Source organism: Tiliqua scincoides, chromosome 2 (assembly GCF_035046505.1).
Source record: "Tiliqua scincoides isolate rTilSci1 chromosome 2, rTilSci1.hap2, whole genome shotgun sequence".
Classification (NCBI taxonomy): Eukaryota; Metazoa; Chordata; class Lepidosauria; order Squamata; family Scincidae; genus Tiliqua; species Tiliqua scincoides.
The window spans coordinates 95,720,305-95,748,182 of NC_089822.1; the positions used below are offsets into that span (position 1 = coordinate 95,720,305).

The following is a 27,878-nucleotide window of genomic DNA, read 5'->3' on the forward strand; positions in this document are numbered from 1 at the left end:
TATCAAAATAATTTACTGTGCTATTGTATGCAGTTATGGCACTTGAGAGGCTTCTGAAGAGTCAACAACTGTGTCTGAGGCACTTGGGATTAGTTCAGAGGCCAATCTGAAGCATTTCATGTTTGCACAGTTATGGCAACATCATCTTCTGTTTTGTTGACTGAACAGGCACTCGCTTTCTCCGTGCTGATCCTCCTATAATTGGTGTGAAAGGCAGTGACGAAGCAACAAGCCATCACGCTCGCAATTCCAGCCATCACTAGTGTTGAAGCTGTAGGATAAGAAAAAGAGAACAGTATTTCATCAAAACTGATTCTTCTCAAAGAATCTCTGGTATGAATGGGGAAAGAAAATCCAACTGCTTGCTCTTCTTAAAAATATGTGAAAAGAGCAAAATCAGATTAAGTAACCATAGAGTAGCAAGCTAAACTTGTTCATGAATGTTTTTACCATTTGGAATATTAAAATAAAACTAGAACATGTAACCAAAATCAGCCACTGCGCAAACCTCCTAACTGAGGGGGAAAAACAGTTCTCACTAGAAACAATGTGGTGCAATGGCTAGAGTGCTGGACTTGACCAAGGGTGTTGTAGGTTTGAGTCCCTGCTTGTCTATCGGGTGGTCTTGACCCAGTCATTTACACTCAGCCTTCTCATGAAGACCAAGTAAAATAATCTAGGTGTGCTACTGTGAGCTAGCTTAGGATAAAATATGTTAAATCTAAATATATGATCCCCACATGCTCCCTGAAGTGACAGTCCGGCAAGAGCTGCATTGTACAATTCCACATGGTTGGGCTGAATTCTGTGTAGCTTCCTTGTTTGCTTAAATAGAACCATGTTTCACTCCAGGATTCAAAGTCTCTACCCCCCCCCCCAACCAGAGTTCCCATCTTAACCCTGGTATGATGCAGGTGTGCAAAATCTAATTAAGACAGAACCTTAGTTAGTAGTGTTAAAGAAAGAATTCTGAACCCCATGGTTAAACTCAGAAAGAAAAGATTTCAGCACCATTAGCTTTTTCTTCAACATTTTCTTAGCGTCTATTAAATCTCTTTCCAGCAAAGGAGGCCATGCAGCCTCACAAGTTGAGAGCTGCCTGCAAACTCAGTCAGGGATTCAATTCCCAAAATGTCTTGAGAGAGCATCTGATATAGAAGGGACCACTTACTTGACCAGTTGAGCAGTCCACCTTCGCTTGCTCTACAAGTAGAGAATGGGGCTTCTTTCATTTGAACAGCTAGGCTTTGGAACAAAATCATAAATAAAACTCCTTGGACCTGGCTGTTTAAAATAAAAGAACAAAAACAAAAATCTGATTGTTATTCAGCTTCCTTTGTTGACTCATAGTTATGAAGTGCATTCAATGGATTCACTGTCATGTCTGTAGAATCTAAACAGCCATGCAGTAACAAAGATCTCCATTCAGTCTCTCTCCCAGTGATGGTCCACTAGTAGACCCAAAGTGGGATGTGGCCCCAAAGCACTTCTTTTGTGGTGCCAAAATTGACCTGAAACCCTGTTGTTCTGTGTCTTTATTCCTGGCACTTTATTCTTATTTGCCAATATACAGAACCAGAGTAGGAAGGGACCGGCAAGGTCATCTAGTCCAATCCCCTGTCTGTAGCAGGAAATCCTCCTACAAGCATTTCCAGCTGGTGCCTGTCAAGCCTTTGCTTGACAATTACATCACAGGCAGAGGGTGGAACTCCAGATTCACCAGCCTTCTCCATGTAGACTAGGGGCTGAAGACATATTAGAATGTGTGTGTTGCCAGCCCACTGAACTATGGAGCAACTCTGGAAGAAAGAAGGAAAAGTCTCATAAGATTGCAACAGCTTTTGAAAAGGGGACTTGCTCAAGGCAGTAAAGGTGAGTGTGGCAGTGTTCCGTGGCTGCTGCTATTGCCTGATATATGTATACATATACAGCACATGTATATACATGCATGCTGGGTGAGTGGCAGGGGAATGTGATCCAGACCAGTCTCATATCCTTTTGCTGGGACTGATGGCAAGAAAGCATCAGGTCCCACAGATATTTAGTGGAAAAACCAAATGCTGGTTTGTTGGAGCGCGCACACACCCCCCCCTGCCAAACACCTTGTTAGCTTCCTTCCCTTGGAAGATGCCATGACCAGCTGAGTCTTGCTTGGGCAGGCAATTCAGACTTGTAAACAAGGCTATGTCCTGGATACTTCCTGACCTCACAAAATAAGTGCCTTCAAGGCTGGCTTCCCTCACCAGCTTCACTGCAAATTCAATCATGAGTCATTCGCTAATGAAGACACAGGCTCCAGCACAATGGACTTTTAAGGTACAGTGATAAAAAGCAATTGTTTTACCATTGAAAGTGATAGCAGCAGAAACTATAGAGTCAACCTGTAAAGCAGTAGAAGCTATAGATTCAACCTGTAAAGCACTGACCGGTGATAGCCTGACCTGTCAAGTTTGGAAAGTGACCAGTGATGCATTGACCAATGTTCAACCTCACATGAACACAGAACCATTAACCCCTGCTAATTGGGTAAGAGGCACTTTTTCAAGTGGGTGCTCCTTTTTTTAGCAGGGGGAGAGTAACTGGCCCACCTCACCCCAGCACTGTCTGTTCTAGTGGCTGTCTGCTGGTATTCATTTGCATCTTTTTAGATTGTGAGCCCTTTTGGGACAGGGAGCCATTTAGTTATTTGATTTTTCTTGTAAACCGCTTTGTGAACTTTTAGTTGAGAAGCGGTATATAAATACTGTTAATAATAATAATAATAACCACCTTCCCTGAAGCTTTTGTAAATAGCTATGTCAGTGGTTCTCAAACTTCCTGAGATTTACTCCCAGGGTAAGTCTTTGCGGGGTGGGGGCAGGGACAGCAAAGCGATCCCCAGGATCGCGCCCCTATGGGGAAAGGGGAGCTATTTTTTTAACTACCCACATGGGCTTCCAGGGTCTGGGGGTGTGTGGCTTTTAAACAGTGAAAGTTCTAAATGCAATTAAACCGGAAGTGGAATTTCTGGTTTAGTCGTGCTGGGAACTTTCACTGTTTAAAAGCCGCGGAGAGCCCTGAAGGCGCTACGCTGGGCTCCCCACACCCCCTGGACCCTGGAAGCACATATGGGTAGTTAAAAAATAGCTACCCCTCCCCCCGCAGGGGTGCGATCCTAGGGATTGCTTTGCTGCTTTCCCCCTGCCCCCGCCCCTTAAAGGGAACGGGGCATCTTTGCACAAGCTGGTGGGTCGCGACCCACCAGTTTGAGAACCACTGCGCTATGTAATCGGTTTGGGTTTTTAGAAACTTGTGTTGCTTTGTGTAAGCACCTGTTCTTCAGGCATTGCCTGTGCATTTAGGTTTGGTGAAATCTTCTCCGGCTCCCAGGTAAGAATAAACCAAATGGCTCTGTCAAATAAGGCAGACAGAGCCCTTCACTCTCAACAAGACAAGTTAACTGCAAATAGTGCCCAGTTGTCAACATCTTCATGCCATCGGTGCATCAAGTCTCTTCTCTAGTAAGCCACTATGGGATATTACAAAACTTGTTTAAGCGATCTGTGTATTGACTACAGAGGAAAGGTCAGCCAATTGCCTCTTAGGAATCTGGCTAGCCTGCTTCCTGTATGCTGGAAATAGGAGGAAGAATCTCTATATTAGCATAAATGGCCAAAGCACATTATATAAAAGAGACCAAGGTAAGTGCAAATGTCCCTTTTTTGATGCCTCTCCTGGTTCTGCTACTTACCTGGTCACAAAAATTAGCCCCGATGACATTCCTTCTCCCACTGGATAGGAGCATTCCACAGCTAGTTCCATAGAAACAGGGTAGGAAGCAAATCCAAAGAACCCAAAAAGTGAGCTGACTGTTGCCACAGCATAGGTCTGGTTCCTAAGTTGAGAAACCTGCAAGAAGAAAGTCTATACTGAACGCTGATGGAGTCCAAAAATTCCACCTCAGCAAAGTCCAGACCATGTCTGTCCCTAATGCAGCTGCCCCTCTCAGCTCAGAAGAGAACCTCATTACCAAAGCCAAACGGTGTAATCCTGTTCTCCAAATGGTCTGCAGAACACCTCCAGGCATTTAGGTTAAGCTCCCAACTTATAATGGGAGGAAGATGTATTTTAAGAGGTGCAAAGATGGCTTTTAGGAGCACCTCGCCCCTTTCTGCAGTCTCCCAGACCTATACTGCCTCAGCAGAAGGTGGCAGACTGTTGAACCACAGGCACCGGCTTTGTCTGCAGACATCATTTTTTGCACTTTGTGAACCAACCTTGCTGAACTCGTCTCCATAATGGTAGTTTAGATCAACTACAAATGGTAGTTTAGGTCTCCAGACCACTGCATGCCAGCAAAGGCTTCCCCAGCGCTGATGGTGTTGACTGTTCTTCTGGGAAGCCTCTGTAAAGCGCCTCCATGCACCCTCATTTTTGGTCACATCCAGCTGCTTCTGCCTGGAAATCCAGCCTCAAAGACTGCTGGGGTATCAGAGGCCAGAAGCGGCTGGACGCAACAAAAATGGGAGGCAAGGACGCGCTTGCAAAGGCTCCTCTGCAGAACGGTAAATGCTGTCTACAAGGGGAAGACCTTAGGAAGCGTACAGGATCCGGCCTGTGGGTCAGTGTTAGAGAGCCCTGGTTTAAAGGTATGATTGAGTTCCAAGGCTACTTACCACTGCAAATGCAATGCTACTCAGTGCACTAAGACTAAGAGAGATCTTGGTTGCTTCTGTAAATTTCTTTGTTCTATCAACATAGAGCCCAAGAAGAAAGGCACCAATGAGTCCAAACACAATGACTAAGGCACCGTTCAAACCTGCAAAAGACTGCAAACAACAATGGATCAGGTTGCAAAATCAAGCAGCAGACTTGGCTTGTTTTTTTCCACTCACAACAGTTTGTGATTAGAAGGGAACCCAAAACCTTCTGATTATTCGCTAACATTCTAACATCCAGGCTCATGATGGTGTCAGGAGAACCTCTGTGGAGGGCAAGGCTCCCCATGACTTCCAATTTCACCACACTAAATGAAGCCCCATTTTGACTGAGGTGCATTTGTTCACCATATTATTTTAGTTTTATTGCTACGTATCTAAGAAGCTGGTTCAAAGTAGCTCACATATTTGTAACGCAGCATCTTGAAACCCGGAAATGAAGATGAACCGAAACACATCAAGAGGTTCTACCTTGCGGCATCTGTGAGATCCTGTGTTCAAATAAACACCACATTTCCTTGGATCAGGCATGATGTTGTACATGAAGTGGGGGAGAACTGTGGAAAAGGTCAGGGAACCAGACCAGCGTAATGAACCAGAGGCCTGTAATTTATTTACCACCAGTACAATCCCACTATATAGGTGTCCGTGATGGTAGAATAGAATGGAGAATTTCCTTTGAGTTCTTAATATGTCATTTACATGGCTAAACTTATTGGATTTCTTATGCTGGAAATTTTTTTCCCCAGCATTATACTTGTGCTTGAAATGTTTGTGCCCCCATGTTTGGCTGATTTCCCAATATGTTGATTTTTGCCTGCCAAACAATAATTTTAAACACAAACATTTAATGAAACTCATGAAAATGAACAGGAAACTCCAAAAATCTTACTTAAAATCAGACCCGTAAGCCTGGGGTGTCAAACATAAGGCTGTGGGCCAGATGCAGCCCCTGGATAAATTTTATCTCCCAGAGCCACCCTTTCAGTAGCACAGCTTCTGACAAGGTGTCACTTTGCAAAGCACCTCTCAGCTGTGCTCAGGAGAAGTGGCATTGCTGAAAGAGTGGCCACACTCACCCATACTTTGATCAAAACTTGCGTATTTTCTCTTCTGTCATTTGCAGTTGATGAATTCCTTATTTACAGCCCAATCCTCTGCATGTCTACTCAGAAGTAAGTCCCATTAGAGTCAATGGGGCTTACTCCTAGGAAAGTGTGGATAGGATTGGACTGCGAATCATCCGCTTAATGATGCCACTTTCTGCTTACTAATGTCACTTACTTACTTGCTTACTAATGACACAAAAGGACATAGTGGAAATGGAAAAGGTGCAAAAGAGAGTGACTACAATGATTACTGGGCTGGGGCACCTTCCTTATGAGGAAAGGCTACGGCATTTGGACCTCTTCAGCCTAGAAAAGAGACGCCTGAGGGGGGACATGATTGAGACATACAAAATTATGCAGGGGAAGGATAAAATGGATAGAGAGATGCTCTTTACACTCTCATATAACACCAGAACCAGGGGACATCCACTAAAATTGAGTGTTGGGAGCGTTAGGGTAGACAAAAGAAAACATTTCTTTACTCAGCGTGTGGTTGGTCTGTGGAACTCCTTGCTGCAGGATGTGGTGATGGCATCTGGCCTGGATGCCTTTAAGAGGGGATTGGACAAGTTTCTGGAGGAAAAATCCATCAGGGGTTACAAGACATGATGTGTATGTGCAACCTCCTGATTCTAGAAATGGACTATGTCAGAATGCCAGTGCAAGGGAGGGCACCAGGATGCAGGTCTCTTGTTACCTGGTGTGCTCCCTGGGGCATTTGGTGGGGCTGCTGTGAGATACATGAAGCTGGACTAGATGGGCCTATGGCCTGATCCAGTGGGGCTGTTCTTATGTTCTTACTTCTGGCCCTCAGTAGTCACCATGACCGCTAACTTCGGCCCTCTGTATGAAACAAGTCTGACAACCCTGCTAGAAGCCATTGATCAGGAGGGGTATAAGGAAAATTCTACAAGTCCATTTGGGGCCATTTGTGACATTACCATGGTGGAATGAGAGCCACCCATAGGACAGGCCTGGAGTGTTTTCTGCTTGGTCTGATTCTAAACCAGAGCATGCCAGCACTCGTCCTGGTTGATCCTTTGGTGCCCAGCAGTCTCAGGATGCATATGGACAGCATAAGGCATGCATGCTCCTCTGCCAGTCATAGTCCTCCTTCTTAAAAAAAAAACAAACACAAAAAAAATCCTCCAGGACTCCTACAGGAATAGAGGCATGCCCCTGGCTCCTCTCAATGATGCAGCCACATTCCTGTGACACCCCTCCCATGTTTCTCAGCTCCACTTGCCCAAGCTTTCACAAGCTTGTCCGCTAACAAGATGATGATGTCAAAGAACCATGAAGTAACTTACATCAGAATATCCATTTATACACAAGATCTGTTCCAGCAGAGCAGAGAAACAGGTGAACAGGGCGATCCCGCACCCAGTGCAGAGGGCTAGGATGATGTATGGCTTGTTTCGCAGCAGCTAGAAACACAAGACAAGACAGAGTTAGCAGACAACAGCTCACTGTTCGGGAAGAAGCCAGCTCAGGCTTGCCCTCCCAGCGGTTTGCTGACCTGTCTAGCTTGTTCTTGAGGGCAGCTGGTGATGTGCCAAGAAATTCTGCACTGTGGTCAAATTGAAAATGCATCCTGGAGCATATGCACTGAACTACTCGGAGACCAAGCACTGTGGGGTTTTGATCGGCAGCCTACGGTGGGGGACGCCACTTTCCTGCCTCCAGCATGTGTGTTTGAAGAGCTCTTATTAAAGAGTTTTTTTGGTGCCCCACAACAGCAGGCTGACTCTTGTTTCAGGTGCAAAAGAAGTCTTCCTGCCAGTGTTGTTTTGAAGGCATCCACAAATGGACCCCCCCCCCCAAATAAAACAAGGGTACTGCTATGGGGAGGATGTTTGATTTGTGGAGTGAGATCTAGATCAGAACCTCACTCAGTTCTGAAACTCTTTAGATTGCTGTGGGGGCATCACCTCCTCTTGCCCCTAACAACCCACTGTAAGAAATGACACCTCAGAGGATCGATGAGGCTCAGATGCTAAAACAGCTAACCCAGCATTATAAATCAGGACAGGTGGGCTGCATCATAATCCTAACTTAGTCATTGCAAAGCATTTCACATGTATTATCTTGACCGAGATAATGGATTTTGTTTTATGAAATAAAACTTAAAAATCTTGACGTAGTCCTTACTGCAACCTTGGAAGGTCAGTATGATTAGCCCCATAATGCTGTTGAGCAATTGAGGCTGCAGTCCTGGACACACTTTCCTCACTGAAAACAATGGGACTTACTTCTGAGTAGACACGAATAGGATTGCACAGTGAGGCTGAGTGGCTTGGCTCAGGCCATCTGGTGAGTACGTGAAAGAGGGGAAAGTTGGACAGGAAAGTCCTTGCAATCACTTAGCCACCCCGGTGTGCCAGTTTTCTATGCCGTCTCCTCCCCACTGTTCAAAGCTACACCTCCTAACAAGAGCCAAGAAGGGGCTCAGGTTGTCCTCCTCTTTCTCCCTTCCCTCTCTTTCCCACTGGTCAAAGGCAGCTTGCAGAACCTTCTGTAGATTGGCTCCCCCATCAATTTGGGTTGACTTGGTATTTCCTTCAGCTCATGCCCTGCTATCTGCCCTCTTACATGGGATGCTCTGAAGACCAGGACCTGCATGGCAAGTTGTCCTTCTGGCAGACTTCTAAGGGTGTTGCCTCACAGCACCCACCTCACAGGAATGTTCTAAGCACAGGATTGTTCATGGGACAATCCCAAGTGAGCTGGAGGGAGGGAGGGAGGGAAAGGCAAATGTGATGAATGGCTGTATGTTGTCCACTTCTGGAACTGTCCCACCATCTCAGATACTCCAGCTGCCCCATCACAACCCTGGCAGGGAAGCAGCCATTGGCACTGTACAGCCAACGCATAGCTAGTTTGTCTGGTCCTCCCACAATCCTGTGGGCCATCAAGGCACAGGATTGGTTGCTCCTTGCAGGATGCAGGCCTTCCCACTTTAGGGCAATGCTGGCTGTTTAAGCAAAGGGCTGGATCAGGCAGAGCCCAGGTGGGATGGGGAAGAGGCAACCCAGGAAGGAGAGGACCCAGGGCTTCATAAGGCATTAAGGGCCAGTGCTGAGCAACTGGGCAGCCTACCTGAGGGCTGCTCTGTAACTGCACCCCTGGGGCTGATGAAAGCCCAGGGAGGCAGCTAGGAAGGTAAAGCAACTGCTGAACTATGAGGCCTGGTTGGGAATCCTGGCTGCTCAGTCAGCAACTCCCCCTTTGTTTCTACCTCTCTGAGGCCAAGAAGGACTCAGATACCACAGGATTGCACCTCTTTTGTGGCAACCTTGTCTGAGGAAGAGGAACCTACAGTTGTATTTATTTACCTAAATCTGCACTTTTGTTTGAGCCTACCAATAGGCTGTCAAACTAAATTCTTCCTTGCATCATACACAACTAGCTGATCCAAATTCACAGTGCACCAAGGAGCAGCTGTTCAGCAGATGTAATCCTTCAGTGGCTGGCCCGAGTTGCACTGCCTTTCCGTATTGGAAGCTTCAGGGCTAGTTCACAGCCCACGTCCAGCAGCAAGTGGGGACTTGTATGTGCAAATGAGAGCCTAGAATGCTGCAAAGAGATAGAACTTGCAGAACTCTTTAGCGCTGCTTTTCAGTGGAGTCTGTTTCAGCTACAAGCCATCAAAAGCAGTGAACAACCCTTTGGGGTGTGTATATATATGTGGAGGACTATAACCAAATCCGTTATAAGGAACAGAACACAGAAGAAAAGATATATATTCCTGCGATTGGCAGCCTAATCCTATGGGCCTGCTATGTGTTCCAGTGGCACAGCACATTTTATGGCAATTGCTAAACACGATCAGCCACTCTGTGCCAGTGAACTCCTGAAAAGACCCAGCACTAGTAAGTTGGCATGGGAGTGTGTGGGCAAAACAGGGTGGAGACAGGGAAGAGGAGGGGATATATTGATGCTGGGAAAGGGGTGACATTGGCAGTGGCAGCTCTGCTGATATCCTCTCTCTCTTCCTGGCTCTGATGGTGGTGGTGGGCAACCTTCAGTCTTGAAAGACTATGGTCTAAGCCTATAGCACCCAGTATTCTCAGGTGGTCTCCCATCCAGGTACTAACCAGGCATGACCCTGCTTAGCTTCCAAGATCAGACGAGATCAGGCATGTGCAGGATAACAGTTGCTGTGTCTGGCTCTGATATGAGTTCTCAAGTCTACTGCTACTTGTGCTGGCAAAATTGCTGGGGCAGGTTCGAGCAGACTCATCGCAGCAGCTGGGACTTACCCCTGGGCAATGGAACAAATGTTCTCTTAAATGGAGGAGGCCTTTAGAACTGTCCTCTGCAGGATGCAGTGCGCACTCCAGTAGTGCAGTTGCGTTGACAGGGGTGCTTTAGATCAGTGTTTTTCAAACTGTGGGTCGGGACCCACTAAGTGGGTCACAAGCCCATTTCAGGTGGGTCCCCATTCATTTCAATATTTTATTTTTAATACATTAGGCTTGATGCTATCGTGGTATGTGATTGCATTTGGGGAAATATTAGACCTGTACTTTTAATAAGCTACTAGTATATTTTAACAATGATAGCAAATGGGACTTATTTCTGGGTACGTGTGAATAGGATTTCAGCCTAGGATTGTGAAAAACTTTCCTGCTTGATGACGTTGCTTCTGGTCCTGACATCACTTCCGGTGGGTCCTGACAAATTCTCATTCTAAAAAGTGGGTCCTGGTGTTAATGTGTGAGAATCACTGCTTTAGATAGAATTGGGCTGCCCTTCTCATATTACTGATGAAACTGCAGTAGCTGGTGTAGCACAGTAACTAAGAGACTGAGGAAGTCCCACGTCTGAATCTCACTTCTGCCTTGGGCCTTAGTTAATAATCTCTGAGCCTCAGTCTTCCTATCTGTTATATGGAGATAACAACGCTACTGCTTTGTAGTAAGGATTACAACAAGATAATTCATATGAAACGCTTTGAATGCTATACAAATAAGGATTGTGTGTGTACACGGTATCCCTGTTGTAATATCGAGGAAAGTAGAATAATTGTGAGACTGTTCTTTATCTTCTGAAGACTCATAGCTGCTTCAGATGCTGCTGGGAACTGGGTTTGTGCCAAAGATTTCTCTGGATCTGATAGCTGCAAACACTTGCAGATCTTGTCCTTGATCCAGCTGCATGTATGGAGCCTGGCTAAGCAAAGTAGTAATTTTGCCACTTGAATATCAAATTAAATCTACCTCCCATGGCTTCCTTCCTGAATAGATCTGACTCAGTCCCAGGAGATGCATCAGTGGGGTATAGGAGGAAATGTCGGAGCAGCGCATGTTTGTCCACACAGCTTTTCATTCAGCTAGCCATACATGGAAGCCAGCTTCCATGCAAAGTATACTTGCTAGCTAGATCAGAGTCTTAAGAGGAGCAGCCATGGCTCAATGGCAAAATGCATGTTTGGTGTACAACAGATTCCAGGCTTCTCCAGTTAAAGGACAGGAGCACCTAAGGGAGGTTCCCCTTCCTGAGACCCTGGAAATGGTCAGATATACCAACAGTCTGATAGATCTGAAGAGTAAGTATCTTCTGTTCCCAGGTCCTATTTTGCTTTGCGCGCAGCTTACCATTTTCAATCCTTTACAGAAAGACGGTAAATCAGAATGACCAGCACTCGCCGAGGGTGGTGTTGGCGGGACGCTGGCATGAACGCCAACTGTGGCTAAAATGCAGGCAAATGCGGCTGGCCCGGCGTACACTTCGAGCTGGAAAATACAAGCCCGCAAAGTCGAAACAGCTCAGTTCCTTTGTAAGGATATGTCAAGGGGACTATGTTTCAAATTCACTTGCTTTCACTAACCATTAAAGGAATGTCTTTTGCTTCTCGGACAAGGGCAGGTGACAGTAGGTTAGCTATAAGGAGGCCCAATGGATTGGCTAAATGGGGAACAAAGAGCAATGTTACTAAAACAACCCAAGCACAATGCCAAACATTTAACACACATGCCAAGGGACGGAAAAGCAAAGAGGGAGTGACATCTGTACCAGATTATACTCTGCAAGTACTAAGGTACTCTTCCTAAACATTAATTGATGATACTGTTGGTAGGCCTGACACAACATCAACACACTTTAGGAGAAAAGATCTAGAGTAACTGTTGCAAACATGATGCATTATGTACTCCTGGTGAGAATGACAACTATGTTACTTGGGTATCTTAACCCATTTTTGCCTGGCCCACAGGTGTACACATTTGGTCATATATGCAACATTGGGCAGATATGGCTTCAGAATGTTGCTGAAAACAGATTCAGGTGCGGCATTATCTGAACTATTACAAAACTGAATTAAAAGGAAGGCTGAAAATACAAAGCCTTCACCAACAGAGATGTTTTTACTTAGTAAAATTCTGCCAAAGGGAAAAATGTTATTGATGAATGTTGCAGGGGGGGTGGGGAGGGGGCGGAACTTTTTAAAGTAGATACTGGAACCAATTTTTTGGCTTCCATCAATGGCAGTACCTTCATTCCAAAGTCGTAAATGCTGCTTTCCCATGCTTTGAAGGTCATGACTAGAACTTCAAACCTGTGCTGTTCATTGAAATGCACAGTACACGAATGCATTAAGCAGTGCAACTAGAAGCAGACATCAAATGCACACCCCCTACTACCCACTGAAGTGCCAGGAAAAGCACTATGGTGAAGGGGGGAACTTGCCCTCAAGCGAACTCATAGGCTAGTTGTGAAAATTAAGCAAACAATCCCACATTTGCGACTTTAAGCAGGGGCTCCTCCAATAAAGATGGGAGATTAGACAAGGCAGCCAGAAGGAGAGGAGACAAGGCACTGTAGCTATGGCTACTAATAGGACTGCTGTATTTGGAGTCCGAAAGGGTGTCTCTTCCAGATCTTATAGGATAATGATCCCAGGGATCATAAGTACTTTTCATGAGCGATAACAGGGCAACCCTTCCATCGGGACCACAGATGTGGTTAGGAAGTAACTATGTTAAGGATACTTGCAGAATCTGCTTTTCCTAGATTCCACCCCACATTTTGAGGTTCTGCATTATCAGCAACTGTTACCCTGCGCGTGCCCAATCTCATCTGATCTCGGAAGCTAAGCAGGGTCAGGACTGGTTAGTACTTGGATGGGAGACTGCCTGGAAATACTGGGTGCTGTAGGCTTATACCACAGTCTTTTGAGACTGAAGGTTTTCAACCATTCGTTTTTTGGAACACAATTCAACATGCTGGCATCAGTGGCTCTTCCATAGGCATGTTCCCAGACATTTGAATTTTTTAACCATATTTTTTAAATTTATTTTTGTTTTCTTCAGGTTCTTGGAGAATTGTCCAATTGCCTTTTAAACATAATTGCAATGCCTTTATAATGTATTTATTTCTTCCCCAATTTTTTTTTAAACCTTTCCCAGATTTTGAAACACAAATGCTGTTTCAAAATCCACAGCTCTTACTCAAAATCAAATTAAATAGAGCCCCAGGGATATGGGAATACTGGTACAATAAAGAAACTGAACCGAAGGAATTAAGTGCTTCAGGGCAGCTGATATGACAAGTAGTTTTACATGTTACTGATGAGATTTGAGTACTAACAGCTGCTTTCACCAACAATCACTTTAAAAGTAACATGAAAATTGGGCCTCTACCTGCTAGCACACTGCTGGTTTAGTCTGGGTCTGGTGGAGAGAGAACTTATTCTTGTGGTTCTTCTATTCTTAGGAGTTTCACTAATGCATATAAACTCAGTGTTTAACTATGGAATTATACAGGACTTAGCATTTATATAGCATTTTGAAGGATTTAAAGCACTTCACATACATTATCTCAGCAATCCTTAAAACAGCACTGGAAGGTAGGCTAGTATTCGTTTTACAAGCGTATATTCCAATCTACAGTGGAATATCCACCTTATCTGTGGATTCGGGACCCACAGATTTCATTATCTGCAGGTCCCCGAAAACACAGATTGGACCCACGTGGGCCCTCCAAGAGGTAACTGGAGCTGTGCTCCCATCGCCTCCAGAGGGTGTTCTGAGGGCCAGGGAGGCTGGCTGAAGAAAGAAGCCTTAGAAGGTCATTTCTAGTTTATTGGGGGGAAAAAATTGGCCCTCTGAAGGCCTTTAAACATCACTTTCATTTTTTTCCAAAAAAAAACCTGGAAGTGACCTTCTAAGGCCTTCAGGGGGGCTTAGAAGGCAGAATGCTTCCCCATGCATGGCCTCCCTGGTCCTCAGAACATCCATTTAGCCTATCGCCTCCAGAGGATTACAGGACCCCCGAAATCAGTGGATTTCACCATCCTTGGTTTCATTATCCATGGTGGGTCCTGGAATGGAATCCCCACAGATAACGTGGGATGCCCTGTACTTTCAAGGTGTCTCGTATTTCAGATACACGACTGATGTTTATGGTCAGCTTACCTATAAAAACCACTTGGAGTCTATAAAACTCGGTTCTATGAGTAAGGCAGTATATATAAAGGATTTCCTGCTTCATCTGTCAGACTAAAGCAAGACCAGCCAAAGATCTCCTGATACCTGAGGCTGCATGTCAAATGCTGCCCCTCCTTACCTGATGATGTGTGAGCCTCTGTTCTTCCTACTCTCCAATGCTTTAGCTTAGTACTCTCCTTCCTTCCACGTTTCTTCTTCCTCTCTGTCTCCCTTTCCGTTTTCCAATTGAGGGAATGGAAAGAGGAGCAGTGGAGACGAGAAGGTAAACAGAGAACATTCTCCTGAACACCTCCAATCTGCTGCCTTAGGCAACCACCTTAGTTGGCTCCATGAATGGGCTGGCCTTAGTCTATTGGCCACGATGCTATACTAGCTCTCCAATAACCAAGCTGGGCCTTCCTGTGCCCAGTTACTTACACATTGAGGCAATCATATTGGCAGTGGCTCTCTGGTGATCTGGGAACCATACAGCTGCTAATTTGGTGGGAGAGAAGCAGATGAGGGGCTGCGCCATGGCACAGAGGCACTGTCCGATCAACAGATATACAAAGTTCAAGGAGCCCAGACTCAGAAAGCTGACAATGCTGAAAACACGAATGATGCTTCCGACCATGTTCAGCCAGCCACAGAGGATCACCTGCAACGGAGAAGAGCACATTGCCAGTGGCAGCTTCAAAGATCCATAAGACAAATGCAAATGGCAATATTTTAACATTACAGTGACCTCTATACTCTTTTTTTTTTATTATTGAACAGAAAGTCATCCCTGCCCCCCCACAGTGTGTTCTTGTTCTAGTAGATAGCTGTAAAACTGATCAGGATTGGCCCACAACCTCAACCTTCAGTGTTTGAGGCAGTGTGCTAATTGCTGTTCCCTTTATCTCAGGGTCGCCCAAACCCTGGCCCATGGGCCGTTTGCGGACTGTGGGGACCCCCTATCTGGCTCCCAGGGAGCCCCTCATCTACAACGGGCACTCAGCCCACTGGAGACCCACAAGAGGCCTTGCTAGCTCGACGCAACTGCTGGTCACAGCAGCAGCAAGGGGATTGCTGGCACTGCAGAGCTCTCCTGCTCTTGCAGGAAAGTTCTGCAGAAGCCCTGCCCATCCAGCACACACACTGGGTTGGGGAGGCAAGAGCTGAGGACCCACGTCAGGCGGGGGTGAGTACCCAGGCGCTTGAATGTGCTGCTTGGTTTACTCTGGGTGGGGAGGGCTGGGCAGGCAGGTGCTGAGGGAGAGAAATCCTGAGTTGCTTGAATGTGCTGCCTGGGTGTGCTCCATGTTGGGGGTGGGGGAGAAGTGAGTGGCACCTGAGGGGAGAAGTTGTGGGTTGCTTCTGCGTTAGTAGCGTTGGCGAAATGGAGGACTGCTGAGCAGGAGGGAACAGCACGGGTCCGTTTATGAAGGGGGCGACATGCTGGCTTAGCTTGCTTTGCTGGGCAAGGGAAGTGCTGAGTGGGAGGGAGAAGCTTGTGAGATCCTTACTCCGTGTTAACTTACTCCTGGTGTATTTGTATTATAAATAAGCTCAGTAGAATTCATTCATTCATTCCTATAAGTTCCATCTTTAATGTATTCATTTATGTAAATTTATGTAAATATAGTCAAATTTGAAATATAAATTCTTTCTTTTTCCCGGCCCCCAACACAGTGTCAGAGAGATGATGTGACCTTCCTGCCAAAAAGTTTGGACACCCCTGCTTTACTTGGTGATGTGTCGGCCTCTTTTCCTCCCACTCCTTGGATCGTAAAAAGAAGAGGGGATGGAGCAGAAGAAGAAGCATAGAGGAGAGCAGAGAGGTGGGACAGAGTGTCCAATACTCTAGCCTGCCACTGTCTTTTCTGCCACACTTCCTCTTTCACTCCATTCCCCTCTTCATCTTCTAATCCAGGAAGTGGGAGGAGTTGCAGTCAAGGCAAGTGGGCAGACAGAGGAAAATGCCCCTGGCCCATCTGCCTCACAGTTGGACCAGCCCAATGACCAATAACACACTGAAAGCTAGTGTAGCACAGTGGCTAAAAGGCTTGAGCTTTGCTCAAGGAAATTCTTGGGTTCAAATCTCACCCACTATGAACTCGCTAGGTCGCCTTAGGAAAGTCACTGTCTCTCTGTTCCATCCTCACATTTCATCAGATGATGATAATACTGACCTACTTTATAGAGCTATAATAAGTATCACTATGAATGGATGAGAAGTCCTTGGAGCTCTCATCGAGCCCTCAATAAATGCTAAATAGTGCTACTGTCTCTGAACATGAAAGATTGTGCTTTGGGCGTCAGTACCTGTCTTACCTGATCTTCCACTCAAACACATGCCAAGCAAACAGTTGACAACCTTATCATCCCAGACCAGGGGTGCCCAAACCCCGGCCCGGGGGCCACTTGCGGCCCTCAGGGGCTCTCAATCAGGCCCTCGGGGAGCCCCCAGTCTCCAATGAGCCTCTGGCCCTCCAGAGATTTGTTAGAGCCCATGCTGGCTCGACGCAACTGCTGTCAGCAAGAGGACGACTGTTCAACTTCTCACCTGAGCTATGGGACAAGGACTCCCTCCACTACTTGCTGTTTCACGTCTGTGATGCAGCAGTGGCAGCAACGGAAAGGCTGGCCTTGCTTTGTGCAAGGTCTTTTATAGGCCTTGAGCTACTGCAACACCTTCATTCATTCATATAAGTTCCATCTCTGATATATTCATCTATTTAAATTTATTCAAATTTTAAATTAATTCTTTTTTTCCTGGCCCCCGACACAGTGTCAGAGAGATGATGTGGCCCTCCTGCCAAAATGTTTGGACACCCCTGTCCCAGACCATGGAGCTAGCTTCAGATTCAAATCCAGTCTGGCAATGCGCCTGGCTCAGTTTCAGACAATATTCTCTACAACTTGTAACCCTGTCAAGCCAGCTGCAAAGTGGTACATGGCCAAGCCAGCAGGCCGTCCAGCTGTGGCCATCCATTTTCCCATCACAATTAAAGATGGTGCCAGTTCATATTATGCATGAATAGCCAACCATGAAAGCCATGCTTTAGCAGCCCAGTTTGCATTCCATTTACTTGCAGGGTCTCTGTGGCAAAGTGGTGGGCTAGTTGTCTTGCATGGACTAGAGAGGCCATGTCTTGACCACCGAGGCCCAGCAGAAACAAATGAAGAACTCCAAATTGATTCCTTGCAGGTAAGAGTTCCAGAGTTCATAACAACCTCAGGGGAAAAAAATAAGTTAAGAGCTCAATCCTGACTTGCGTTGGAAGCAGGTAGGCCAGTGGCCTGCGCTGCATCCAGCGCAAGTATGGGGCCAGAAGCAGTGCAGCCGAAGGCAAAAGGAAATGCTTCCCTTTACCCTCTGTCATACTGTAGTGACCCCAATGGGTCTACTCAGATCTGCGCCATCTCATCTGAGCACCCTGGAGCTGCGCTGGGCCGCCAGGGAACAGGGTCAGGATCCAGCTGTTATGCTAGCCCTGCTCCTCGCCCGCCTGCCCCCGGGAACGCCGGCCACCTGCCCTCCCCAACCCCAAAATGCCTCCCTCCCACCTCCTCCCCATGCCCCCCACCGACCCTGTGTTGGCTGAGCTTGGCCGATGCAACTAACCTTCTCCCTGGGGGCCACAGCGGAGCCCCAACCAGTGGCTTGAAAGTGCTTTACAACACTTTTGCAACACTCCCAGGCCAGTGCAAGGGACTTGCGCCAGCTCAAGTCCACCTCAGGACTGCACCCTAATTCTCTTAATGGTCACATTTAGTTGTATGGCACTCTCCATACATTTAAGAAGAATCCAAAAGGATTCTGATATTCACATTTTTTACCTCAAGGAACTCCTTCCACACTGACCTATCTGCTGAGGAAACTGTAGAAAATACTAGAATGTGTTCTAGGATGGTGCTCAGTTCATACAGTAAACTTCACTGTCGCTCCATAAAACTGCCTGTAACCTAGAGCACAGCAGATTTTCCCCTGTGGCCGTACATTGCAAGAGCTTGGTAGCGGTGGGTTAATTGTCTTGCTGGTCATTGCTGATCTTCTGACTGAAGAACCCTCAATATGTTTTCAAGTAACCCCAGGTTCTCTTGCACACAATGTGAACCTCACCCCAGGGGTCAGTCCAGTTATGCTACCCTCCATTCCAACTTACAGCACATTTCAGTCCAACGGTGTCCAGAATCCATATTCCCAGTAGCCCAAATGGGACGGATATCACAAGGAACACAAGAGTCAACCAGTTGACCCTATCCAACGAGGTATGGAAGTATTCCGCTGTTATATCAGCAACTGGAGCAAATGTTAACCATAACTGCAAACAGGAACAAAACAGGATGTTTTAGTACATTGACCCCCCCCCCCCAAAAAAAAATCCAGGTATTTGGGGTGTAATTCATGGGTGGCAAAGTTCAGACACATTTAATCATGACTCCCTCGTCATGATTGTTTACTGTTGATTTACTGTTGTGCAGTAAATCAGTCTTATAAGGAGCCTCTAGCCTGCTCTCCTATGGTGTACAAGAACAGCATATAATCTCCAGGGCATTAGGCAAGGATACTTTACAAAAATTGGTTAAACTCAAAGAGTTTGAGGAGGCCCTATATGCCAACTGGCCCAAGTCTCTGCTTAATGCTGGAAAGCCAGAGATGGCGCATTCTTACCAAGATGGATAAGACCATTGGTCTGAAGACTTCCAGTGTAGGAGAACCCATGACCCCTCCTTCATCTTCTAGGTCACAGGTGACAAAAGTCAGCACATGTGGTTAGGAAGACTGAAAATATTAGTAAAATCATGACAAGCACAGATAGTAAAAATACCTGTGGTCAACAAACTTTTGTGAACTTCCTTGTCAGGTTGTACAAGGGTAGTTTGCTCACCCCAAACTTGGTGTGAAGGTGCCATCAGAGCACCTTTTAAAGATTTTCTACAATTGTGCTTTGAGACTCCCATTCTGTGGACCAGTATCCAAAAATGTTACTAGAATTGTCAGTGACTTACAGCACAAGCCTACACATGTTTATTCAGAAGTAAGACCCACTGAGTTCAATGGGAACTCCTCCCAGTTAAATGTGCATAGGATTGCAATCCGAGAGGACCGTCACTGTGAATAAAATACAATTCCTTGTAAAATATTAAAGAAATTCATTATTGGGGATTTCCTTCACATTTTAAGCTCGGTTCGGGCCCATTAATGCAAACTCGGCCTCCACAGGAGAAGGAGCGGTGGGTGCGAAGCCCCCAGCACTTCCTTCTCTGGGGAGAACCTGGAATTAAAATTTGGTACACGTGTGGTCCAAGAGTGCTGGACAAGATGATGCTTGATCTGACCCAGAATCAGATCAGTTTGCATTTTTCTTCATAAACTCAGTTTGCATTCCGCACACGTAAACAGACATTCTTGCTGCTGGTAGGAACAGCTTTTCTTCCTAAGCTCACTCAAGCACCAAAATCTCCTACAGCCCTACATTATTATTAAGAATATTTATGTGCTGGTTTTCAACAAGAGACATATATGCTGTTAGTGCATTCTATATATGCATTAGTGCATTCTATGATGGTGTGCTGGTTTCCTCCACTGTGAGGCTTAACTTTGTACCTCAAGTTTGACAATTAAAAGTACAAATGTTCTGTTTTTGCACTTGTCTGGTAAGTAGTATGTCTTGGAGTTTCTCAAAGAAGGCATTCAACTGCGGGCTATCTTCACATTTTGAACAAGAGACATGATGGCTGATTGCACAAAATAAGGTCCATAGGGATGAAATGGATAATTAGAAGCACCTCTTCAAAAGATGCTCCTGTGTTTAGAGCTTCTTGGCCTAGAAGCCAGCTAGGACATCAGTGGTTTAAGGAGTAATCAGACCTCAGGTCCTGGATACAGATGATACTAGGGTAGTGTGGGATGGAACCACAGGGAAGTACCACTGATAATGCTGTAATTTGTGGCTTGCCAAGCTGTCAAACAGCCGTGCCTAATGACCTAGAGGGGGTGGATGAGGTTTTTGCTTGTTACTAGCCAGGAACTGGAAAACCGGGAGAGAGGGAAAGAAGCAACTCTCCTGCCACGATATGTAGCTGCTCCATTTTGGTATGCAAGAGTTTGTGCAGGGGCCTGAAGGGCAGTTTCCTTTGCAAACCAAGATGTTAATTTGAAAGAAGGTAGTAGAACCTGCTAGGCAGTCGTAGCAGTGTCTGGGTGCAATTTGTTTCCGAATGCTAAGTATGACCCAAATCTGAAAGATCAATACAGCATGGCACCTCAGCTCACCAGGATAGCAACATCCCTAATTTTGAGTTGAACCAGCAGGTGACACACTGAGCTGTAGACTTAAGTTTCATTTAGCTTCTCACAGCAGAGATTCCATATCTCACCGGCAATACACTGAAAGCATTATTAGCACATTTCTCCTATGTTCATTTACATATGAACATAGCAACACTGGCTGTCTTAGTTATAGTGAATGGCTCTCTCACCATGGCACCTGATTACCGAAAAAAGATATTATAACCTGGCACCTTATAGGAAAAAAAATTATTTTCCCATAATGGCTGGATGATCTCTCTAGCCTTTGGAATCTCACAGAGTTTGAGGGAGACACAGAATGAAGTCAGAGTGGGTGTGTGAACAGCTTCTACCAAGCAGCTGCTGGTGATGAAATTGGCAGAGCAACACCTAAAGAGAAAGAACCATTTTCTGTAGTGACCCACCCATTCCCACCCTTTGGCATTGGAGTTTTATGGTGTCAAGTTTGCTCTTTCCAGAATGATTGCTGAGTTTGTTGGTTGCAGCCAAACCAACACACCATTTTGTGCCACCTTAAGGGCTAAGACATTCATTGAGCCGTACACTTTTATGAACTGGAGCCTATTTCATCCGTTGTACCTAATGGGGGCAATATATACTGACATCCACCCACATGCACCCTGTCCGCAGGAGCAAACAATGCTATTTACACAGTGGGTTCAAAGGTCAAGAGAGAGCAAGACTAGTCACGGGACTATGGCGGGCTCAAATAAAGTCAGACTCCAATCAAATGAATAAGAGTCATTTAGTGTGGGCATCACCCATTCCTGACTAGTGGCTGCTGGCAACAGGCAGGCTCTGCCTTGTGTCACTTGACCTTTTGTTCTTGTTTTGTACAATGACAATTGTTCCCCCCCCCCCCCGCTTAGCTCTGCACTTGCAGTATAGAAACAGACCCACCCAGGCAGAGAGGGCTGGCCCACCAAAGCTTCTGCCACAATTAAGGTGCCTATTCTTAAGAAGTCAGAAGACGATTTATGAAATAATTGTGAATGAATTCCAAGGTGGCCCTTTCCCTTTGAAACTTTTTTCCCCAGAGCTGGGAGATTTTTAGAGTCTGCTAGAAAATGTCCTGGGAAATGGAAGGACTCCCTCTACTGTTTTCTGAATGTTCCTGTTCTTAATGTCTTATTTGTGTCCATTTATGATCTTGCCCAGAGGCTGATCAATTCAGTCTATCTCTAAATTAAACATCAGAAGGGCACTGCCGGCAAACACTGTGTTAGCAAAATTGCTGGTGAATGAACCCTTGCTGATAATGGCCGATTTCATCTGATTCCACTTAACGTTGCCTGAGTCAAAGTGGGCTGTGATTGCATTGGGGAACTATTTTGAGCAGCAGGGAGGCCCACAATGGAGGCTGTGGTCCCCCCACACCCTCTGGATGGCCGGCACTACTCCCAGGTACCTTTTAAAAAAACCTTTACGCAGCAGCAGCACAATAGTGAAGGTTCCGTTGCAGCTGTTACTATTGTAGCCATTCCCCTTAAGGGGGAATACAGTGGTTCCAATTTCCTTGGGAGATTGTGACCCCTAGGTTGGGAACCACTATATTAGTGCAACCTAAAAATCATACTAGCCTTCTTTGCAGTTACATCACATTACTGACTTGTGTTCAGCTTGTGATCCACTACAACACCAAGATCCCTTTCACATGTTGTATTGCCATGCCTGGTATTGCCAATTCTATTTATCACTTTTTTTTTTTTTGCCCATGTGTAGAAACCTTGCACTTTTCTCTTTGAACTTGATTTTGTTTGTTTCAGCCTAGTATTCCACTCTATCAAAGTCCTTTTGAATGCTTCTCCTGTCTTCTATGGTGTTAGCTATTCCTCACAGTTAAGTGTCATCTGCAAATCTGCAAATTCAACTAGAATTCCTTTTATCTCTTCATCTAACTCACTGATAAAAAAAACTGGGCTCAAGACAGAGCCCTGGGGTACTCCAAACTATCCTTCAGGTTGTTGAGGAGCTATTGATAAGCACTCTTTACGTACTGTTGTCCAACCAATTATAAACCCATTTAACAATTGCATCATCTGGCACAGTGTTTCTCAAACTGTGAACTGGGACCTGATTTCTGGTGAAACCCACAAAGTCTCCAATGAAAACATGGGTGATGGAAAGATCAGCCCTGAGACCAGGGCCTAGGAGAGGGGGGTAAAGGGGGTAATTTGTACCCGGGCCCAGGGCAAAAAGAGGGGCCCAGGAGCAAAAGGAGGGGGCCCAGAAATTTCCTGGGATCTGACATTTTCCTGTCTACTCAGATCTGTTGCACGTATGGGATGCTGGGGGAATTATCATGACTGGCGATGCTGGGGACACTACTGATGCCACATGGGTGAGTAGACCTGGGCTCCAAAGACTTTTCCAGCTGCCGCTACCCTCCCTTCACCATGCTTTGCCCCTCCCTGCCCCTATTCTGCTCGCCCGTCACCACCCTCCCCTGCTCTGTTTCACCCCCCCCTTTGCAAAGGGGCCCAAAAGAAATTTTGTACCTCCTGGTACAATTCCTCTTGGAGGCCCAGCCTGCGACTATTCAAAAATCAGATAGTTGCTAACAGCTGAGCTCCTGCAGTTTGCAAGCTTATGTAAAAATAGGGAGATAAATGTCAGAGCATCTTTTTTCTGTTGTGTGTTTTTTCCCCAAGTCCGTCAATGACAGCTAGTGCGGGTAGGTGAAGGCTGGGTCACATAAACTAAGCCTTTCAAGCCTTGAGTCTATTCATTAGGGAGGCCTCATAATGAGAAATGGGTAAAGATTTTGTTAAATAAATAAATAAAGTATTACTTGAAAATAAATAAATACATCTATTATTTCTTTCTAGATCACCTTTTTTAAAAACTCTCATTAAAGCTAGGTGGGTCCAGATAGAGTGTCATTTTAAAAAGTGGGTCCCAGTGCTCAAAATTTGAGAGCCACTGATCTACCCCATATTTTACTAGCTTGCTAATAAAGATGTCACGGGGAACCTTATCAAATGCTTTACTAAAATCAAAATAAATTACATCCACAGCATTCCCACCATCCACTAAGCTAGTAACTTGATTTAAAAAATGAGATTTGCCTGGCAAGGTTCATTTTTGACCATTTTATGTTGGCCTCTAGTACCCACTGCACTGATATCCAGATGTGTACAGATTGTTTTATCGTTTGTTCAAATATCTTTCCTGGCCCTGAAAGACAGAGGGGTCTGCAATGTCCTAGATTCTCCTTTTCCCCCTTATGTGCCAACTCCTTTTTAAAAACCATTTCAACTACCAGTAAGTGCCTTCAGCACATTCTGAAGAAGGGTGTTCCAGACATTAATTTCATGCGGAGGATTCCTTTCCTCAGTCCTGAACTGATAACTCTGAGCTGCTGTATTATGTGGGAGAAAGAGAGATGCCACCCTCTCTCGATACTGTATTATGCTTACACAAGTTCCCTACTTAAGGAGAGGTTAGGTTCCAGACGTCTGTATACAACCCAAAACCAACATAAATCAGCAGTTCTTGCCAGTCCAGTGCTACTGTGGCTGCATAGAAGCTCCAGCAAAGGATGTACTGTGCCGGCACGGAAGTGCTGATGCAGTTGTCCATTATTTGGATGTCTGTATGTTCAGGGACATGTGCAATTTTACAAACCTCTATCACCATGGCTTCTTCCTCCCTCCCCCACCCCTCCATTTGTGTTTGGTGCCTTTTGAGAGCCAGGGTGGTGAAGTGGTTTGGGAGGTGGACTTAGACCTAGAAGATCCAGGTTTGAATCCCCCCTCAGCCATGAAGCTTCCTGGGTGAACTTGGGCCAGTCACTTTCTCTCAGCCTCACCTACCTCACAGGGTTGTTGTAAGGACAAAAGGAGGGGAACAGCTGTGTACAATGCCCTGAGCTCTTTGGAGGAATGGCGGTATAAAAATGTGAATACATAATAAATAAATGTTTTGTTATTCTTGGCTTTATAATTTGCTTTTAAAAGACTGTTTTGAAACAAATGAACAAACAAGGTCTCCACCCACTTGAAACTTTACAGAATGTCCCCTATCCCAGTCATTACCCATCTATCAACGCTTTCTCATTTTAAAAGACCTGCTTGAGAATATATTTTCCTTTGATGTGTGTTGCTGCTGCTGAGCAGTGCTTTTATCATCATCATCATCATCATCATCATCATCATCAATAATAATAATAATAATAATAATAATAATAATAATAATAATAATAATAATAATAATAATTTCAACTATTCCCATCAGCAGATGCCTTATTTGTTTTCTTCCTGACCTTGCACATCCTAGGCTGTGAAAAGTCCATTTCTTAGAGAAGCAATTTGCAAGCACAAAGAACTTCAGAATTCCTCCTATTCACACACTTACTCCAATCAAACAGTACAGTACACATCAATCTGTACAGTACACAATCAATCACATCAGTACACATCCTCCTTTCCTTCAGTCTCTGCTGGTTTTCAACACAAATGAAATGAATGCATCAAAAAGAGACACACTCATGCTGCTTTAGAACCCCAGGCTCTAGTTGTAGGCAAAGAAATACGCTCTGCACGTTTGGAAGCTCAGTTATTAATGCCACCTTCCCATGGAAAGCTCGATTCCAGGCGCTGAACCCTGGATCAGACTGAACCCGCAAGTCTAAGCACTCTGGGAGGACATCCTATTGAAACTGTAGAATTTACCTAGTGTGGGGAGGAAATCCCATTCACTGTGGGAGATCTGCCTCCAAAGCAAAGTGCTCCAGATCGGGCTGCAGAAGGTGCTTTGAGGTGCCCTTTCCAGCATTCTGGATTTGCAAGCTTGCATAGAAGAAAATCTCACAGAATACTGTTACCAGCTGAAATAACTATGGCGGGATCTCCCTCCTAGCTGGTCCCAATTGATAGTCTCTGGCCTTTTCAGAAGAACGTAAGAGCCCTGCTGGATCAGGCCAAAGGCCCATCTAGTCCAGCCTTCTGGATCTCACAGTGGCCTACCAGATCCCTCAGGGAGCACACAAGATCACAAGAGACCTGCATCCTGGTGCCATCCCTTGCAACTGGCATTCTGAGGTAGCCTAGCTCTAATCAGGAGGTGGCACATACCCTTCATGGCCTGTAACCTGTGATGAACTTTTCCTCCCGAAATGTGTCCAATCCCCTTTTCAAGGCATCCAGGCCAGACGCCATCACCACATCCTGTGGCAAGGAGTTTCACAGACTAATTACATGCACATACCCATCACGGCTTGTAACCGTGATGGGCTTTTCCTCCAGAAATGTGTCCAATCCCCTTGCCAAGGCATTCAGGCCGGGCGCCGTCACCACACCAAGCGGCAAGGAGTTGCACATGTCCAACCCCCCCTTTTGAAGGCATCTTGCCGTTCCTCTGGAAACCCTGCTGGGCAGCCTATTTGGGAGCCCGAGTTTCCAGGCAATCGTTTTGGGGATTGGGGCCCGAGCAGCGAGCCAGACCTACACACCAGGCACGGGCTGGGGGAAAAAGTCTCCGCCCCGCAGCCTCCTGCCGTTCCCTACCATCGCATTGGAACAGTTGAGCAGGCAGACGACGACCAGCAGGAACCAGCGCCGCTTGTACACCTGGAACGCTCCCGAGCCGCTCGGCTCTGCCGCTGCCACGAGAGGCTCGGGGGAGCTGGAGATCTCCGCGTCCATCTCTTCGCGGGGCTGCTTCGGAGGGCGCCCGCGGTCCCTCTCTGGGTCCGCCCGCTCTCCAAGCGCCTCTCTTCAGGGCATCATCCCCGGGCTGCCCTGCGTCGCCCCACAGACCCGTCCCAGCAGCGCCACCTTGCGCAGCGCTCGGCCGTCCGGAAAAGCCAGTCCGACGCACAGCCCACGCCTCCGCCGCACTGGCCGGGAATGCGCTGGGTTCCTTCTTCCCGGGCGCTCCCAGGGCTCGGCCCTCCCCGGGCCTGGCGCGGGGTCCTAGCGCCGCCCGTCTACCTCTTCCATCTGCCTTTAAACCAGTGCTTCCCAAACTTGGAGCACTGGGACCCACTTTTTAGAATGTCGGAACCCACCTAGGTTTACCAGATTTTAAAAGAGATCTAGAAAAAATTTCTTTCTTTCTTTCTTTCTTTCTTTCTTTCTTTCTTTCTTTCTTTCTTTCTTTCAGTCACAGAGTCCTCCTCAAGGTATGGGAACATTTGTTCCCTTATCTTGGGGCTGCTTTCGGCTGCACTGTGCTGGACAGTTGGATAGGATTGAGCCCACACTTACTTACAGGTGTGTGCCACTTAACGAATAGAATACATTCTTCTATCCCTGTTGTTATGCGATTAGGTCATTAAGTGAACATTCACTCCAATCTCTTGCCTTTGTTGCGTAAACTGACACTCCCTGCCAGACACTAGCTGGCTGCACAGGCTACTGGAGATGTATTGCCTCCTCTTCGCATTAAGAGCCTCTCTGTTGTGTAGACAGATACTTGCAGGCTAAGGGAGATGAGATTTCCTCATTATTGTAACTGGTGTGTGTGTGTTGCCCCCTTTTTGTTTTACTACCATCTTTCCATATACAGTGACTATATTTTAATCTCTTCTAGCAAAAGTGCATTCAGGCAAGACTCTGACCCACTCAGGAGATAATCAAGTTAGGGTGCAATACTAACCCCATATGTCAGTGCTTTCCAGCACTGACATAAGGGCAATGCAGCTTCCAAACACTCCCTTACTTTGAGGAGGCCTCTGTGAGTGACACCCAACTGCAGGATGCAGCACATGTCCCATTGGCACCGCTATGCTAGTGCTGGAAAGCACTGACATAAGGGGTTAGGATTGCATCCTTAGATCATGAAGTAATCCAAGCTGAATGGTGTTGGTGATGTGACTGGAGTAAGAAAAGGAGAATAGGAGGCAGGGAACAGAGTGCATACCCTTCAATACCCCTGTTCTCTTCATCCTTGGAATTAGGGCCCAAGACCCTGGGCCAGCTTTCTGTGCAATAAGCCCAATGTTGAAAATGGCTGGACTCATGTCCAGTGCACTGGATATTTGTTGGACATCAGAGCCTGCCTGACTCAGGGATAAGGAGGATTTGACCATGTTATGAGCAAAGAGAACTTATTGTGAGAAAACAAGCTGTCTGATGTGTTGCATGGTCAGGGGTGGATCCAGGAAGAGCTTCAGTTGGAGGTGACAACCCTCTTCACAACCTGAAAAATAAATTGATGCAAGAAAGACACCAGTGACAATAGCCACTGGAACAGGCATTATGTTGGGAAGAAGAGGGACAGTAGCTTTCCCCCTGCTAAATGTAAGAGGAGTCACCACTTAAGAGTTCTCTCTTTGCCTGGCTGCAGAGGGCAGCAACATTGCTGCAGTGTAAAGGAGAGAGAATTGAAACCCAGGCTT

The 27,878-nt window shown here is 46.1% G+C and overlaps 1 protein-coding gene across 1 annotated transcript; it reads right to left on the reverse strand.

Moving 5' to 3' along the window:
• Positions 1-116: 116 nt before the first annotated feature.
• Positions 117-26,181, reverse strand: SLC49A3 (solute carrier family 49 member 3). Its single transcript, XM_066612627.1, has 10 exons — positions 26,044-26,181; positions 18,387-18,545; positions 14,674-14,893; positions 11,640-11,716; positions 11,407-11,544; positions 7,117-7,233; positions 4,656-4,808; positions 3,731-3,888; positions 1,172-1,284; positions 117-271 (listed from the first exon to the last, which is right to left on the reverse strand). The coding sequence occupies exons 1-10, from the start codon at positions 26,179-26,181 to the stop codon at positions 117-119; spliced, it is 1,428 nt and encodes a 475-aa protein (XP_066468724.1).
• Positions 26,182-27,878: the final 1,697 nt, after the last annotated feature.